The sequence below is a fragment of the Pongo pygmaeus genome, chromosome 19, assembly GCF_028885625.2.
Source record: "Pongo pygmaeus isolate AG05252 chromosome 19, NHGRI_mPonPyg2-v2.0_pri, whole genome shotgun sequence".
Taxonomy (NCBI): Eukaryota; Metazoa; Chordata; class Mammalia; order Primates; family Hominidae; genus Pongo; species Pongo pygmaeus.
In genome coordinates, this window is record NC_072392.2 from 78922853 (window position 1) to 78941444 (window position 18592).

Here is an 18592-nt window from a genome sequence, read left to right on the forward strand (position 1 = left end):
TTTTTTCTTTTAAGAGACTGACTCACTCTGTCTCCCAGGCTGGAGTGCAGTGGACATGATCACTATAGCTCCTCACTCCTGAGCTCAAGTGAGCCGCCTCAGCCTCCCAAATAGCTAGGGCTACACGTGCACACCACCTGTTGTGATATTTTTAAAAATTTGTTTTCTTATTGTAAAACACAATATTGTGTGTGTTCTTGTTGTTTTTAACTTAAATGAATTCGTGCAGATGATTTGGCATCTTGTTTCAGTGAAAGAGTGTGTGCGTGTGTACACTTAAGTTTGTCTGCAGGATAGATTCTTGGTGTGGATTTGTGCAACATGGGTATGAATTCAAGTTTTCTTTCAAAAATTTTCCAAAATGTATCCTTTAATAAATATTAAATATATTTTTGGCTGAGTGCGGTGGCTCATGCCTATAATCTCAGCATTTGGGAGGCCGAGGTGGGCGGATCACGAGGTCAGGAGATCGACACCATCCTGGCTAACAATGGTGAAACCCTGTCTCTACTAAAAAAAAAAAAAAAAATTAGCTGGGTGTGGTGGCGGGCACCTGTAGTCCCAGCTACTTGGGAGGCTGAGGCAGGAGAATGGCGTGAACCTGGAAGGTGGACTCGCGCCACTGCACTCCAGCCTGGGTGACAGAGCAAGACTCCATCTCAAAAAAAAGAAGTATTAAATATATTTTTATATACTCCTCGGGTTCTATTAGTACTTTACAGTTTTTAATTTAAAAATGAGATTACTGTTTAAGTTACATGTGTGCACATTACCCTTTTGTCAAGTTATAAGTAGGATTTCTACCCTTTATTTTATTTTATTTTTTTAAATTTTTAAATTTTTTTGGAGACGGAGTTTGCTCTTGTTGCCCAGGCTGGAGTGCAGTGGTGCAATCTCGGCTCACTGCAACCTCTGCCTCCCAGGTTCAAGTGATTCTCTTACCAGCCTCTCGAGTAGCTGGGATTACAGGTGCCCACCACCACGCCCAGTTTTTTGTATTTTTAGTAGAGACGGGGTTTCACCATGTTGGCCAGGCTGGTCTTGAACTCCTGACCTCAGATTATCCACCCACCTTGGCCTCCCAAAGTGCTGGGATTACAGGCGTGAGCCACCATGCCCAGCCTTTTTTTTTTTTTTTTTAATTTTTTTTGAGACAGGATCTTACTCTTTTTCCCAGGCTGCAGTGCAGTGGTGCGATCATAGCTCACTATAACCTGAACTCCTGGGCTTAAGCGATTCTTCTCCCTCAGCCTCCTGAGTAGCTGGGACTGAAGGCATGCAATACCATGCTGGGCTAAATTTTTTTTTTTTTTTAATTTTTAATTTTATTTTAAGAGAGTCTTACTATGTTGTCCAGGCTAGTCTCAGACTCCTGGCTTCAAGCAGTCCTCTCTCCCACCTCAAAGTTTTGGGATTACAGTTGTGAGCCACCATGCCTAGCCACATCTATTGAGTTTTTTTTATTGTTGTTGTTTTGTTTTTTTGTTTGTTTGTCTTTGGACTTAGTCTCATTCTGTCGCCCAGGCTGGAGTGCAGTGGTGTGATCTCAGCTCACTGCAACCTCTGCCTCCCAGATTCAAGCGATTCTCCTGCCTCAGCCTCCCGAGTAGCTGAGATTACAGGCTCCCACCACCACGCCCAGCTGATGTTTCTATTTTCAGTAGAGTCGGGGTTTCACCATGTTGGCCAGGCTAGTCTCAAACTCCTGACCTCAAGTGATCCACCCGCCTTGCCTCCCAATATTGACTTTGACTTAAGTGATACACTCTAGCCATAAAATGTAGTGTTGTTAAATGTCCCATATGGAGAGCTAGTTGATGTCATGGGTCGGTTTCTAGTCTCTCTCTTTTTATTTTTTATTTGCTATACCTACTGAAGTGAGATAATCTCTTTTGAATATTGAAAGTTTCAGTGTAATTTTTGGATCCTAACCAATTTTCCTAAATCCTCCCACTCACCCACTGTGTGATCTCATTTTCATCTCTACCTACTTATTTCTCTTTACCTCAAAATGTCATCCTCTCCAGAAAGCCAGCTCTGATTACATAGATACAGGGATTTTTTTTTTTCCCAAAACAATACCAGTTAATGTTGTCTACACAAAAGTAGCATGCCTAGTTGGTATCACTCCCTTTCAGTGGCTTCTAGTTCTGTGTGATTTGCCCAGTCTAACCTTTAAAAGACCTTATTTGCGTGCCACCTCTCTATGTGGTTGCAATAGAATGTCGGCAGAATGTTGATAAAGACCACATTGTTCTTATGTATATCTTTCTCTTACACAAATCCGTAAAAGGCTTTCGAGATGTCTCTGCTGAAAATAAATGGAGCTCTAGTAAATGTTAGAGTTTTTGCTAGTAGAGTTTTGATACTTTTTGTCTTTGTTCCACGACTGAGCTTGCTCCTAGGATGCCTTCTTATAGTGCCATTCAACATGCAAGTTTCTTTTTCCGGGGCTGTGTGTCCAGGTGACTTTATGAGTTAGGCTTTGGCAAATGCCAGACTTGTTCATCCTAACACTAGAATGTAGGGATCCTGCATTCAGCATGACCTGAAGTTTGCTCAAAGTATAAAATTGTAGATGTTCAGTTTTTTTTACAGAATTCAATCTTTTGAAGACTTAAATTAGTTCATATTTAATTCTGGACTTACCTGGAGAGGTTATCAATTATTCTGCCCACATGTGCACAAAGGAAGTTCAGTGGAAATAATTTCCGTCCCTTTGGAATTAATCTAACATGAAGACTGTGAAAGTGAGCATTTGTTGTACAAAATGTTATTTTATTACTTAGGTATGAGCTTTGTAACAGTGGATTTTAGGCCAGGTTAAAGAGTAGTTACTAAGTTACTTTTAAGTTACAAGCTTCAGGGAAGCTTGCCACCTGGCTTGAGACCACCTGAAAGTCTTTTGAAGAAGAGGTGTGAAAAGAAGAGAAGAGGTGTGGTTGGTAATTGAAGGCTCCTAGGTGGATAAATTTGCTGAAGAAAGCAAGTAATGTCCCACCTGGGAATCAAGAACCAACTGTTCGTCTTAGCGGACGGACCATCAAGGTCATGAAAGCATGCAGATTTTATAGTGTTCTCAGAAAGCACAGTTTTAGTATCTTTTTAAACTGTCAGAAGTTTGATACCTAGGTAAGCACTTAGAGCTTCAAGTAGGTAGATTTCATCAATGAAAAGGAAGCAAGTTTCCTTACCCACTTTGAAGGTCAGTGTGTTAGACAAATGGAAATCTTTTAACAAACTAATCAAACAGCCTTTTAGTAGTGTCACACAAGTATCTAGAAAGGTCTTCTCAATAACAAATGGGGAGCTAACTTCTCAATAACAAACGGGGATAACAAATGGGGAGCTGGCTTTTTATCAGATGCTGAATTGTCAGTTTTGTTTGGCTTTTTTCACAGGTTCACCGGAACAGCACAATCCGCCCTGGCTGTGATGTGAATCCCTCCTGTGCACTGTGTGGTTCAGGCAGCATCAACACCATGCCTCCCGAAATTCACTATGAAGCCCCTCTGTTGGAACGTCTTTCCCAGTTGGACTCTTGTGTTCACCCTGTTCTAGCATTTCCAGATGGTAAGAAAGACCACAGACTAGAAAGTCTAATGAAAGAGACTTGAGAGACTTCTAGGTGAAAGAAAATCAGCCAAGGTCCAGTTACAACTCAGATACTTTCAAGGTACAACTTTCGTCAACCAAGTCTTCTCTTAGAATTTTGCAAAAAGACTGCAGCAGATCCACCAAATCAGAAGGTGCCACTAAAAGGTTGCAACTTAATATGAGATTTCCTTCTAACTCTTCAAGTAGCTAGGAGGGAACTGGGCTCAGTTGCCTCTAGCCACAGTAATCTGGTCCAAAATACACTTAGTATATCTTTAGAAATGTTTTGTCTGGGCCAGGTGTGGTGGCTCACACCTGTAATCCCAGCACTTTGGTAGGCTGAGGTGGGCGGATCACCTGAGGTCAGGAGTTCTAGACCAGCCTGACCAACGTGGTGAAACCACCGTCTCTACTAAATACAAAAAATTAGCCAGTCGTGCTTGTGCTTGCCTGTAATCCCAGCTACTTGGGAGGCTAAGGCAGGAGAATTGCTTGAACCTGGGAGGCAGAGGTTGCAGTGAGCCAAGATTGCACGATTGCACTCTAGCCTGGATAACAGAGCAAGACTCCGTCTCAAAAAAAAAAAAAAAAAAAAAAAGTTTTGTCTGTGCGTGCCATGATATAATGTAGGATGGACGGCAGTGTTCTAGGAGAATATCTTCATACTGGCATTTATGTGGTAACGTGACAGCTTTGCAGGGTGTAGATAAGCACAAATCTTCGTTGTTAGCTTGTACTGTCTTTCTAAAGTTTGCCTTCCTGTTAAATCTCTGTGTCTGACAGCCCTCCTTTCCCATCTCCCTTCCCATACCTGTACCTCTCCCACTTGACAAAAGAAGAGCATTCCTTTTGGCCATATTGAGTCCCACTATGGGTCTTGCCCCAGAGTGTAAAAATCTTGAGGCTGGGTGTCGTGGCCCACGTCTTTAATCCCGTCACTTTGGGAGACCGAGGCAGGCAGATCACTTGAGGTCAGGAGTTCGAGACCAGGTGCAGTGGCTCACACTTGTAATCCCAGCATTTTGGGAGGCCAAGACGGGCGGATCATGAGGTCAGGAGTTGAAGACCAGCCTGGCCAACATAGTGAAACCCCATCTCTACTAAAAATACAAAAATTAGCGGGGCGTGATGGCACATGTCTGTAATCCCAGTTATTCGGGAGGAGAGTCGCTTGAACCCGGAAGCAAGAGGTTGCAGTGAGTCAAGATCACGCCACTGCACTCCAGCTTGGGCGACAGAGCAAGACTGTCTCAAAAAAAAAAAAAAAAAAAAAAAAAGGTCTTGGATGGTGGGGACAACAAATAAAGAGATCATTTCTAAGAGTTCTCAGCACCTGAAGGAGAATCTCCCAGGTATTAAGCAAAAAAAAGTTTTGAATTTTAAAAATAAAATAGAGATAACTCAGGAGTTCTATCAACCAAGTCTTCTCTTAGAATTCTCCAAAAGACTGCAACAGATCTACCAAACCAGAGGGTGCCACTAAAAGATTGCAACTAAGAGATTTCCCTCCAACTCTTCAAGTGGCTAGGATGGGTCTGAGCTCAGTTACATGGTTCTGTTCCTTGTCTGTCTTAGAATAAATACTGAGTTAATATCTAAAGTCTGATTAGCTAAATAAGTTTAAAAAAAGGTTTTTTTTCAATTAAGCTAAATATATTTACATGACAAAGTTTTGATAAAAGTGTTTTTAAAGCATATGTAGTATTCAAGCAAATATAATCTTTACAACTATCTGAAATTGTGATTTTTGAAAAATTACATATCAAATGGGGGTGCGTGAGCAAAAACATTTTGAAACCACTATTCTAGATGGAAGCCAGCGCTTTCATAATCTGGATAGGTTTCATTGAATTTTCACGTAATCTCATGATCTGTGCCCAGCCTACAGAAGGTAGGAATTTCCTCTCAAATCACTGGTGGGTTTTTTGTTGTTGTTGTTGTTTTGTTTTGAGACGGAGTCTCGCTTTTGTTGCCCAGGCTGGAGTGCAATGGTGTGATGTTGGCTCACTGCAACCCCCACCTCCTGGGTTCAAGCAGTTTTGTCTCAGCCTCCCAAGTAGCTGGGACCACAGTCGTATGCCACCACGCCTGGCTAATTTTTTTGTATTTTTAGTAGAGATGGGGTTTCACCATGTTGGCCAGGCTGGTCTCCAACTCCTGACCTCAGGTGATCCACCTGCCTCGGCCTCCCTAAAGTGCTGGGATTACAGTCATGAGCCACTGCGCCTACCCTATTGTGTTTTATCAATATGTTAATGAATTATGTTATGGCTGTTTGTGTGTTTGCTTTCTGTTATTTCAATTTTAGGGACCAGGCACAGTGGTTCACACCTGTAATCCCGGCACTTTTGGAGGCCATGGCGGGTTCATCATCTGAGGTCAGGAGTTTGAGACCAGCCTGGGCAACATGGCAAAACCCTATCTCTACTAAAAATACAAAAATTAACTGGGCGTAGTGGCACACGCCTGTCGTCCCAGCTACTCAGGAGGCTGAGGTGGGAGGATCAGCTGAGCCCAGGAAGTCTTGGCCGCAGTGAGCCATGATTGAGCCAATGCACTGCCGCCTGGGGAATGGTAGTGAGACCCTGTCTTGGCGGCTGGGGGGTGGGGAAGGGATGGGATGTAATCTCCCTGAGGATAAGGGCTCCATGCTGTTCTTCATATCTCCCAGGTAGTCTGTAAGTTTTTTTTATTTTTTCATGTTTTTAGATACAGGGTCTTGCTTGGTGCCCTAAGCTGTAGTTCAGTGGAGTGATCACAGCTCACTGCAACCTTGACTTCCTGGGCTCTAAACAATCCTCCCACTTCAGCCTCCTAAGTATCTGGGACTACAAGTGTGTACCACCACAACCTGCTTCCCTGCCTCCCGCCCCCCACAAAGATGGGGTCTTGCTATATTGCCCAGGCTGGTTTTGAACTGAGCTCAAGTGATCCACCCATCTTGGCCTCCCAAAGTGCTGGGATTACAGGTGTAAGCCACCACGCCCAGCCTGAACTTTTTCTTCAAGGGCCGTGTGGTAAATACCTTAGGCTTTGCAAGCCGTATAATTGATGTCAGTTCATGTCACAACTGCTCAACCCTGTCATTGTAGCACAAAAGCAGCCATAGATAATATGTGAACAAGTGAACCTGATTGTGTTGCAACAAAAGTTTATTTATAAAAACAATCATTGCTAACCCTTGTCCTAGAGAGAATCCTTCTAATTGACAGTTGATCAAACATTAGATAACTATAATCCCCTGTTCTGCATCTGTTCTCCAAATGATTGCATTTCTGGCCACCTAAATCCAGTAGATATTGGGATTTTTGGCTTTTGTTACCAAAACCCCCTGACTGTGATAAGGATGTGGTGTAATATTCCTGCGGCCATGTAATTTCTTGTAAGAGAAAGGAAACAGAAAACCTGGAACACATGGATAGTCAGGAGTTGGTGGAGCAATAAATAAACTTGAACACAATGAGTGGAAAACACTAAAACATTTTCCTCTGTGCTTCAGATTCCAGAGTCACTGACTTTTACCTTCCCTTGCCATTGGATTTATATAGCCCATGTAACTGCAGTTACTATTTGTATGGCATTTTAAAGTTTGTAGTACTCTTCTCATATTTGTCTCATATGCTGCTTTCAAATTCTTTTTTTTTGAGACAGTTTCGCTCTGTCGCCCAGGCTGGAGTGTAGTCGTGCAATCTCGGGTCACTGCAACCTCCGCCTCCCAAGTTCAATCAATTCTCCTGCCTCAGCCTCCTGAGTAGCTGGGACTACAGGCACGCGCCACCACACCCGGCTAATTTTTGTACTTTTAGTAGAGACGGGGGGGTTTCACCATATTGGCCAGGAGGGTCTCGAACTCGTGACCTCGTGATCCACCCATCTTGGCCTCCCAAAGTGCTGGGATTACAAGCGTGAGCCACTGCACCTGGCTTTTTTTTTTTTTTTTTTTTTTTGACAGAGTCTCACTCTGTCACTCAGGCTAGAATGCAGTGGTATGGTTTTTGGCTCATTGCAGCATCGGCCTCCCAGGATCAGGTGATTCTCCCACTTCAGTGGGTAGCTGGGACTACAGGTGCATGCCACCATGCCTGGCTAATTTTTTGCATTTTTAGTAGAGAAGAGGTTTCCCCATGTTGCCCATGCTGGTCTCAAACTCTTGGGCTCAAGCGATCTACCCATCTTGGCTTCCTAAAGTTCTGGGATCATAGGCATGAGCCACCATGCCCGGCCCAGAAATTTTGTAAGGTGTTACTTCAGTTTTAGTGCTCAAGGGACAGGCTTGGTAAGGTTGTGGCTTATCTAAAACTAAATGGCTAATGGGTTTGAATGCCTTCACAGTTCAGACCAAGATTATCTGATGCCTGTCCTTCCTTTTGCTATATTTCAAGTTCCCTTCCAGACAGATTATTAAGAGGAGTCAGATTTTTACCCTTTCTGGGATTCTGGCTACAAACAGCGCCACTAGGAAGACTTAGGAATGTTTGTTGGGTTACTCTCTGAATTACCGTGTTGAATTGTATAGTCTCATATTTGAAGAAGGACAGGAAGCCCGGACACTTAAGCACACTCATTGGATATCACCTGCTTAAACACAACAGTCATTTGTCAACAGCATTACCACATACGGTTGCAAATAATCTCCCCCACCCTCAAATATACCCAGACTGTGTGTCTCTCAGCTCCTGTTCCATCATTCAGCATCTCTACTAAGAGGTTCCATTTCCCTTGAACATTTTCTGTCCTGCTGACTGCGGGACACTATAGATCTGACATGAATGCTGCCCTGCCTCATACCTTATACCTCCCACAGCATCATTCAAAGCAGCTACAGGCAGCAATGAGGGGGAATGGAAAGAAAGATAGGGAACACTCCCCCTTTTCTGGTCTTTATGATTTTTATTTTCCTGCATCTAATCCTATTTGTTTTTCTGTCTATGTCTCACACACATACAAAGAGCTTCTAGCTATGGCCCTGGGGTTTGGACGAAAAAGTTGGTCACTAAATTCTCCTTATGAGACTATGGAGATAGATATATATATATATATACACTTTTTTTTTTTTTTTTTTTTTTTTTTTTTTTTTTTTTACATGTAGGCTCTATTAACTACTGTATTTGCTTGTGGATTAATTACACCTTAGTTGGTTGACCTGAAGACCTGATTACCATATCTAATATTATTCCTGTTGGAATAATTTTGCTTTGACCCAAACAACTGCCACATTCAGAATGCAATCCATTTGGAAATCGGAAGATTCCCATGGTTGCAGAGATAGCCAACTCCAAAGGGCACCATTCACATAATATCCTGTGTAAATAACACACCCCCTGAAGTATTGGGATTCCCTGTACATCATTGTATAGCAGTAACAGTGAAGGCTAGCAGCTTGGCATACTACTGTGTGGGTCAAACATTTGTGTGGTAGATTTTACTACTGGGCCACCCTTTACAATCTCTTTTTCTAGAAGATGTTTTAAAGTGGCAGGATTTCCAACTTTTTTTTTTTTTTCATAACAAGGTTAAAAATGATTTTGACTCATTAATTCCATATAGTTACATTTATACCAGACATAAAGGCAGAAAATTGTTTGAATGTGATACTTAGCAGTTTTCTGGCCCCATATGACAGATTTTTTTTTAAGTAGTTTTAATGCTGTTTCCTAACCAGTTTGTGTAGTTTGTTAGAATGGCAACAACCAACTGCTACTTTTCATCCTGGAGTTGTGCCTTGCACCTTGACTGTGTACCTCAGCCCCTCTCATTAAGTGTGTGTGGGTGATAGAAATTGAGGGACTGTGTTATAGCCAACTCTACGCCTGGCCGTGGAAGGTGGAGAGACTAGGGTATAATAACCTGTTAGTATTCCAGCAGGAAGGGGGCTTTGTTTTATCACCTCAAGTAATCAAGTCCAGTTAATCCTTAGTTGGAAATGTAGAGGATATATAACCTTGGAGAAAAGCTTGTTAACTTTGTAAAAGGGGCTTAGTAAGAGCACCACCTGCTGGCCATGAAGATCTGTGGTATTTTGAGAGAGCTTGCCAAACCCTGCATATGAGGCTACAGCAACTTCCCAGCAGGAGGAAGAAGTGAGCATTACAAAACACCCGGAAAAAGCGCGCCTGAGAAAATGGTGGAAAGTAAGGAGCCAGACAGCCAGGTGAATCATGGAATGTCAGACCCTAGTCATCCTGAAGTCAGGGTCTTCTCATTCATCTTTCATTTTGTTTGAGGAAACAATAACTTAAGGATGACATTGGTAATTCATCTTATTTTCCTGTTATTTACCTGATAAGGATCTGCACCCTCTTCTCTGAAAATAGTAGTTTACCTATGTGGGTATGGAATGTAGGAGACCTCTAGCTGAATGGATCTCTAGTGTGTTCTCTTCCATTTCAAATCCCTTTTTTTGCTTACTTTCAGGTCCCGTATCCAGTCTATTTTAGATTTTCAACTCTTTACAGAACCTAGGTATTATCACTTACTAGTTAGTATGTGAATTCGACCAGCAATTCCTAAGAGATCTTTTTTTTTTTTACTGACTGGAGGATCTAACTGGGTTCCTGTTCACTCTTAACATGGAAGCAATTAAAAGGCAACACAGCAAACTTCTAACAAAGTCTAGCAGCTGGAGTTCCTTAAACTGTTTATACTGGGTTTAAAGAGGAATTGCTCTTGATTCCGCTTAATACGTCAACTGGAGAATACAAGGTAGTGTTCCATGACTTGGGTTCTACAACGTGCCAACTTGCACTTAAGAGCATTTAGTTGAGGGGAAGGGTTTAGGAGTGGAGTTCCAGTTGAAGAGTCATTGACTCAACATGTTAGAGTTGAGAGACTCACAGCAGTCATATAATCTAGCAGTAACAAATAGATGTCCTTTCTTGTGCCTATTCAAATGAATTGACAGTAACTGTCTGGAGTTATTTAATGTATTGTTTGGGAAGAATCTGAGGTGTCCAGTACAACAGGAAAGACAGCTGTGTTTGGAGCGGAGGTTTAGAGAATGAATGCTAGAATGTTGCCAGCCCTGATCTAGCCCCACTGCCTCATTTCACAGGTGGAACTAAAGCCCAGCTGAATGATTTGTTCTTGCTTTCTCCGTCTACTCGAGATAGAACCAGGACCTGAATCCAGGCCTACTTGTTTCTAGTCATTGTTGTTTTCACTATAACCAGGTCTCTCATATCCCTGTCCCTTTTTTTTTTTTCCTGGCTTCATTTTCAGATTTGGGAGAACGATGGGGGAAAATAAAAGGAAAAAATAAAATCTGTGCTTTTTGGAGTTCCATTACGTATATATACAAAATATACACAGCCTTTGCCAAGTGAGAGTAACTCTTCTGCTGACAAAGGGGTATTGTGGGATGGCCAGAAGTGACCTCCTCTCCTTTCTTGAGCCTCTTTTATACATTTCAGCTCAGCCCAGCTTTCAGATTCTTCTACAGGGCTGAGTGCTTCTAGACAATGCTTTATTTCCTAGGATTTGGTATGGCTGAGTTTGTTTTTAAGTGTGGAAAAGAGTGATTATGAAAAATGCTTGAGAAGACAGCACTGTCCTCAGAGACTGTGTCTTTACACTTGGACAGGTAGCAAATGTTTGTTTTCATTAAAACTTCAATAGTTTTCCTAATTTGTTTCACTGTCATAAAGTCCAGCAGTCTATTCTTAGAGAAATCATGGAGCTGAGGCTGCTTACCCACTGGGAAAAATCATCCCTGAGAATATTAGCTTTTTTTTTTTTTTTTCCCAACTCAGATTTTTATTCCAGTCCTGGAAGGCCTAACATTCAGTCCTGGAAGGCATAACATTCAGTGTCATGAAATTCATCATCTATACCATAGGCAGGAATGGCTAAATTTCTTTTACTCTGCAGAACTGGCTTGGAAAATATTTTGTACTATCTATTTCTTAGGAGTAATTTGAGAAATAATTGACTTTACTACAGAATCCTCTCCATCCTCTGGATCAGTGAGTAGCCTCAAGGTATATTATATTGTCTAAGAGTATGGGCTTTAGGGTTGTATAATCCTGAGTTTGAAAATTGGTTGTTACTCGTTAAACTATGTAACCTTGGACATAGTTAATGTACCTTTCTGCACCTGTTCCCTATCTTTAAAATAAGCATAATGGTGCTTGCCTCATGGAACTGTTACAAAGATTAAGTGGCACACGCATGATGATAAACACACAGTGCCTGGCAGATAATAATGGGTTCAGTAATGTTAATTTAGACGTCTCTTCCCTGCCTTCTTATCCCCAGTTCAGATTGAGCATATCCTATGTGCTCTATGGGAGCCAAAACCCCATAAGCTTTTAGAAAATATATTAAACAGGCTGGGCGCAGTGGCTCATGCCTGTAATCCCAGCACTTTGGGAGGCTGAGGCAGGTGGATCACGAGGTCAGGAGATCGAGACCATCCTGGCTAACACGGTGAAACCCCGTCTCTGCTAAAAATACAGAAAATTAGCCGGGCGAGGTGGCGGGCGCCTGTAGTCCCAGCTACTCAGGAGGCTGAGGCAGGAGAATGGCATGAACCCGGGAGGCAGAGATTGCAGTGAGCCGAGATGGCGCCACTGCACTCCAGCCTGGGTGACAGCAAGACTCCGTCTCAAAAAAAAAAAAAAAAAAAAAAAAAAAAATATATATATATATATATATATATATATATATATATATATAAAACAGTATAAATTTCTAATAGTTCTAGAAGACATGCTATCAGTGACGAATTTATAATTATTTTTGAAAGATGGATAAAGACAAGATAACTGGAGAAATAAATAGAAAGATAGCCCAAAGTGCATGCCAGGAGTAAGTTGCTGTGAGGTGGGAACTGATTAGAGGAGGTTTTTGACCCAGAATTAAAGGGCAGAAGGAGTAGTGATAGGACCTGGGCATTTGTGTGGGTGATAAATTTGGACTCATTTTGGAATAGCTAGGTTAGATTTTCCTTTCCTGTCCTCTTACCCCACCAGAGCCTTCTTCCTTGAAGTAGTGGTGTTTCATTCTATTCTGAAGCAGTGGATAGGGACTCTGGCAGGAACTTCTGAGCATGCCCCAAGTGGTTACCGATTCCCAGGAGGAACTGGGAGGTGAGGAAAAATGTGCTGGCCTTTAGATTTAAATATCCCTGGAAAGCTTTGCAGAAGCCTGAAAATAGACTCACACCGCTATCCATGGTGGTGAAATGTCAGAATGTTGAAAACATAAAAAGGAAAATCTAAAAGTTATACATCAGCACCAGAGGTTCAAGACAGAGTAATAGGCAAGAAGTAAAAAAGGAATACAGATTGGAAAGAAAAGGTAAAACAGTCTTCATTTGTAGATGACGTACTTATGTCTATAGAAAATCCTACTGAATAAACAATAAAAAGTCTATAATGAAGTAGTTTCACAGGCTACAAGGTCATTATATAGCAGTTTATTGCACTTCTATATACTAGTAATGAAGAACTGAAATTGAAATTTTAAAAGGTACTGTCTTTAATCATTTCCATCTGAGACTTTGTCAGCCTGGCCTTCACTGTCCATATTTCTGTCAGTATTTTGGTCAAAACCATTTAACAAGTCTCTAAGAAGTTCCAGACTTTCCCTCATCTTCCTGTCTTCTGAACCCTGCAAACTCTTCCAACTTCTGCCCATCAGAAAACATTAATTCTTAGGAATAAACTTAACAAATTGTATTTAAGACCGGTATGTCAAAAATAACTAAACACTGTCAAGAGAAAATCAAGACAAACGTAAATAGATGGAGAGAGAGATACCACGTCAGTCGATTGAAAGATTCAGTATTGGTGGTGGAACAGATGGAAGTTCTCCCCAAATTGATCTGTAGAGTCAGTGTAATACCACAAGTTTGTTGCTGTTTTTTGCAAAAGCTTAAAAGGCAAAAACCAGACCACCTACAAGTAAGAAAGAATCCGATTCCCTCTTAAATACAGCACTGGATATTAGAATACACGGAAGAATTGAATAGCTTTAAATGTTTGAGACGAAAATGGCTTAAATCTAGAAATTCCTTTTCTAGAGGAATTGCTCAAGGATATATTCTTGGGAAAAATCTAAGAAAATTGAAAGATAAGAAACAGCATAAAAAATTCAGTCCAAAAGGTGTTGATTTGTGATACTGAACATGAACCAGTCAGCTAAAAATCCCCGATAATCTCATGATGGGAATTGGCAGAGCCGCAGGGGAAGGAAGGAGAATGGTGTGTAGTTGTTATTTGGAGAGAGTATGTAGTACTCAGTACAGTGCCTGATAAAAGATAATGAATATTGTTGAATAATTGCATCCCGATTAACTCTATATTGATAGAAAAGAAGTAGGCTTAAATATGTTTTTAAATCTCTAGAATAGAAACAGGATGTTTTCAAACCAGTAAATTCAACAAACAAGGATACAAGAACAAAAACTCCATCAACCAAAACAAAAAGGTGTTTTGTTTTGTTTTGTTTCGCCTTGGGACTTGAAAGTAAAAAGCTAAAGTGACCTGCTTGCAAATGGAAGAATGACCTTCAGTAATGTTCACATAAACAGATCTTCCATATGACAGCACTTGCCCTGCCAAGTGTCAGGTCACTGGGCAAATAAAAGGAAGGTGGAGTGTAGGTCTTGAACACTAGAGAGGCCAGGTGTTTGGACTAATCTGTAGCATTTTATGTTTCTTGCAGATGTTCCCACAAGCCTGCATTTCCAGAGCATGCTGAAATCTCAGTGGCAGAACAAGCCTTTTGACAAAATCAAACCTCCCAAAAAGTTATCGCTTAAGCACAGAGCACCCATGCCGGGCAGTCTGCCAGATCCAGCTCGTAAGGACAGGCACAAATTGGTCAGCTCCTTCCTAACAACAGCCAGTAAGTGTCAGGGAGCCGGGAAGTCCCCCAGAGTATCAGTAACTTTTCATTCCTTTTCTATTCTCAAATTTGTAGTTTGCATGCATGTCGGGGTTGGGAGAGGCAGTTGACTGATAACAAATTCAGCTCACAGTGACTGCTTCTGCTTGTCTTGGATGCTCTCAGATGGACTTCGGGAGCTATTCTAGACACCATGGATCTTGGAGCAAGACCCAAAATGCTCAGTGAACAGCCAGCAATGGCATGGCATTGAGTTCATCTACGGTCAGGTGTCTTCTGTATCCTGGTGACATGTTTCTCTGGTTCTGGGCTCCCTGTGCCTTACCTAGCCATTGTGCAAATTACTAGAAACTTCAGTCCTGAAGGACTGTCCTGCTGCCCTGGGTATACAGCGTTGGCCTAGAGAGAACTCGAGAGCTTGGAACTCGAATAAGAAAATATTTGAGAGGACATATTTCACAGCTCTTTTTCTGTTCCCCTCTTCAGAGCTGTCCCATCACCAAACCCGGCCTGACAGGACCCACAGGCAGCACTTAGACGATGTGGGGGCCGTGCCCATGGTGGAGCGAGTGACAGCGCCAAAAGCAGAGCGCTTGCTCAACCCACCGCCACCCGTGCATGACCCAAACCACAGCAAAATGAGATTGCGAGACCATTCATCTGAGAGAAGTGAAGGTAGGGCCAGGCCCATGGCACCTCTACCTGCAACTGCACCTGCTTAGGGCTTTCTGGGGCAGCCTAGGCTTCTCTTAATTGCCCCCAGCTTTGTCCTTCACTTTCTAGGAAAGCAGAGTAGAGGGACACTACTGCTTCTAAATGGAGGTCACTTCTTAATGGCTACAGCAACCTCTGCCCTGCCCCTACTTCCCACAACTAGTGTGCTTCACCTTTTTATCCTCTAGGCATAGAAAACATTTTTGCCTTTAGTATGTACTGCTGCCATTCCAAGCTTGTGTTAGAAGTAACTCTGGTTAAGATAGCCATGTATTTCTCTCTTTTCTGTTGACTTCTGCAGTGTTGAAGCATCACACAGACATGAGCAGTTCGAGCTACTTGGCAGCCACCCACCATCCTCCACACAGTCCCTTGGTGCGACAGCTCTCCACCTCCTCAGACTCCCCTGCACCCGCCAGCTCTAGCTCACAGGTTACAGCCAGCACATCGGTAAGTACCTGTGTGGGGTTGGCCGGACACCCCCTCTGCAGGTCACAGCTCACTCAAGTGGCTCCAGAGGACAGTGTGAGGGTGGGTTATAAAGCCCAGGGCATTTATAGGATCTCAGCTCATCATGACGTATGTATGTATGTCTGTACCATTTTTAAGTCAAAGTCATGGTGCTTGACTTTCTGTTGTTTTTCTTGAGTTGTTTTTCATAGCAGAGATGGATTTATGCTGAGCCATCCATAGAAAGCTTGATGCAGGGACAAACTCTTAAGGTGATCTGTGACTATTCAAGATCTGTTGGACTAAGTTTCACACAGGACTCAACAATTCCGTGGCCCTAATCCTGTTGGCCCAAGAAGTGAACAAGAGAGGAGGGGTAGAGGGGAGATTCCCATGGGCGTTGGAAGCAGTGTTTGATTTCCTTGGTTTTACTCTCCGGGTGAGTGGAGGTGAATTACTGAGAATAAACACTAGGCGTGAGGGTACCAGAAGAGAAGGGAAGGGAGAAGGCAGAGTCCATGCTTTTTAGGTATACAGAGCAGAATTACAGATCCAGCAGGCCCCCATGGCAGGACATTTGGCATGCACACACCAGATTTTACGATACCACACTCCATCTGGAAGCAGTTTGCACAGCTATTCCAGACACATTTCCTTTAATTTCATTCTAATATTTTAATTCCTCAAGTGTGCCCTCTTGGAACATATATACCTGTAGCTGCTATGTACCTACTCAAAGGGTCCTTTTGGTATAATAATTACAATGTAATGTAATGGTAAATGTAAAACTCTACAACTGTAATGTTTATTGAACATTTACTACATGCCAGTGATCAGTGATTTACATGTGTTACATGTTATAATGCCTTTTGAGATGTAGGTTGGTACTGTGGATTTCATTTTATATGCATGAAAACTGTCAAGGTAACTTGTGAGGGTTATAATTATGATTCAAACTCAGGCAGCCTGACTGTAGAGCCAGCTCTTTTACCATTACACTACACAGGCTAAGCCTGTATGAGGGTATTGCAGAGGCAACTTAGGAAGTTCCTTCAGAGTCTAGATCAGGAAACTTCCAAGCTCATAAAATGGACTCACTAGGCTCCTGTGATCAGGTAGGAATTCACATTGTTCTCACTTTGCTATTACAAATCAATCTTTTCCAAATGGTCTGTTTGCTCTTGCCCTTTCTTTACCCCCCTAACCCACAAATTTTATCTAAATAGGTGTGTAGTGTCCCTCACATACTCAGTTATCCAGCAGCAAAGGGTTTCAGATAACCAAAGTATTTATAAAAAAGAGTCTAAACTAATTCTGATAGAAAATCTGAACTCAGAGATTCAGGACTTGGTGAGCACTTCATTATTTCTGTGTCTGGAGAATGTTAACTTAGGCCTGGATCACTTGAAATTTTTACCATTTATTGAGTAAAAATTTTGTTCATAGCACTATGCTAACCCCTGAGGCTCTCATTGCCAAGTTTTTTCAAAGACTCTGGATTTATGTAAAAGAAGATAGGCCAGGCGCAGTGGCTCACGCCTATAATCCCAACACTTGGGGAGGCGGCTGAGGCGGGTGGATCACTTGAGGTCAGGAGTTCGAGACCATCCTGGTCAATAAGGTGAAACCCTATCCCTACTAAAAATACAAAAATTAACTGGGCGTGGTGGCATGGGCCTGTAGTTCCAGCTACTCTGAGGCAGGAGAATCACTTCAACTGGGAAGCGGAGATTCCAGTGAGCAGAGATCAAGCCATTGCACTCAAGCCTGGGCGTCGCAGCAAGACTCCGTCTCAAAAAAAAAGAAAGAAGATAGGCCAGATAACAGCAGGCTCTCAGTATCTGCAGTGGGGATTGGTTCCAGGACCTCCCATAGATAGCAAAATCTATTGTTGCTAGTGTCCCTAATATAAAATGGCATAGTATTTGCATATAACCTATGTGTATGCTTTAAATCCCATATACTTTAAATCATCTCCAGGTTACTGATAATACCTAATGCAATGTAAATGCTATAAAAATAGTATGCTGTATTGTTCAGGGAATAATGAAAAGAAAAATCTGTACCTTTTCAGTACAGACACAATTTTTTTCCCCCAAATATTTTCAATCCACGATTGGTTGAACCCATGGATACAAAGGGCCAGCTGTCCTTGAAATCAAGTAAAGAAGCCAGAGGACACTGGAGAAAGATAGGGAGGAGAGCGAATGTTTCTGTCAAAGCTTCCCAAAGGCCAGTAGCTGCATCAGAATCACCTCAGCAGCTTTAAAAAACAAAACCAACCAACCAAACACTTCTAAAGATCTGATTTGTTGCTGGCTGTGATATTGCAAGCCTGTAGCTCCAGCTACTCAGGAAGATCTCTTCAGTCCAGGAGATTGAGTCCAGCCTGGGCAACATAGTGAGACCTCATCTCTTAAACAAACAAACAAAATTCTGATTTTATAAAAGAGCAGGGGGAGTCCTAGAACCTTTATTTTTTATTTTTTTTTAAATACTCCTTAATGTTGCTTCTGTTACACAACCAAGTTTGGGAACCAGTTTTATTCTCATCACCTGCTCTCTATCTCTGGCTCTAAATAGGAGATAGTAGTTAATTTAGACCTAATGAGTAGCTGACAGAATAGGGGGTGTGTCTAGGTGGAGGATGAGATACAGAGCCCGTTGAACCATCCCACAACCTGCTCCAGTATCTTTTTCTTGAAGGTACTAACAACAAGCCCAAGAAGTTTCAGGGAAAGTGTATACCTGTTTCTGCCAGCAGTTTCACATTTATTCTTGACCAAGATACTGGGAAGGCTATCTCTCTTGAGGCTTTCTTAAGATGCATTTCTTGTAGTGGGATGTATAATTTCAGCAGAGATCTGACAGTGGCAGAGGTCTCTGGGTATGAGATCACTAATCCTCAGCTACAGAACTCAGGCAAGATCCCCAAAAGTCTGTTTAACCATTTTGGTTAACCAGATATCCTGAATTTCTGAGG

The 18592-nt window shown here is 42.1% G+C and overlaps 1 protein-coding gene across 20 annotated transcripts in view; it reads left to right on the plus strand.

Moving 5' to 3' along the window:
* KANSL1 (KAT8 regulatory NSL complex subunit 1) overlaps positions 1–18592 on the plus strand; it is a 197017-nt gene that overhangs the window by 168947 nt on the left and 9478 nt on the right. For 16 of the 20 annotated variants that reach the window (XM_054458820.2, XM_063656802.1, XM_054458825.2 and 13 more), the window contains 4 exons: positions 3402–3573; positions 14263–14445; positions 14932–15120; positions 15461–15609. In XM_054458820.2, the coding sequence (XP_054314795.1) occupies positions 3402–3573; positions 14263–14445; positions 14932–15120; positions 15461–15609 (693 nt within the window). The remainder of the gene's footprint in view (positions 1–3401; positions 3574–14262; positions 14446–14931; positions 15121–15460; positions 15610–18592) is intronic. The other 4 variants (XM_054458836.2, XM_054458839.2, XM_063656801.1 and 1 more) reach the window with 1 other exon arrangement.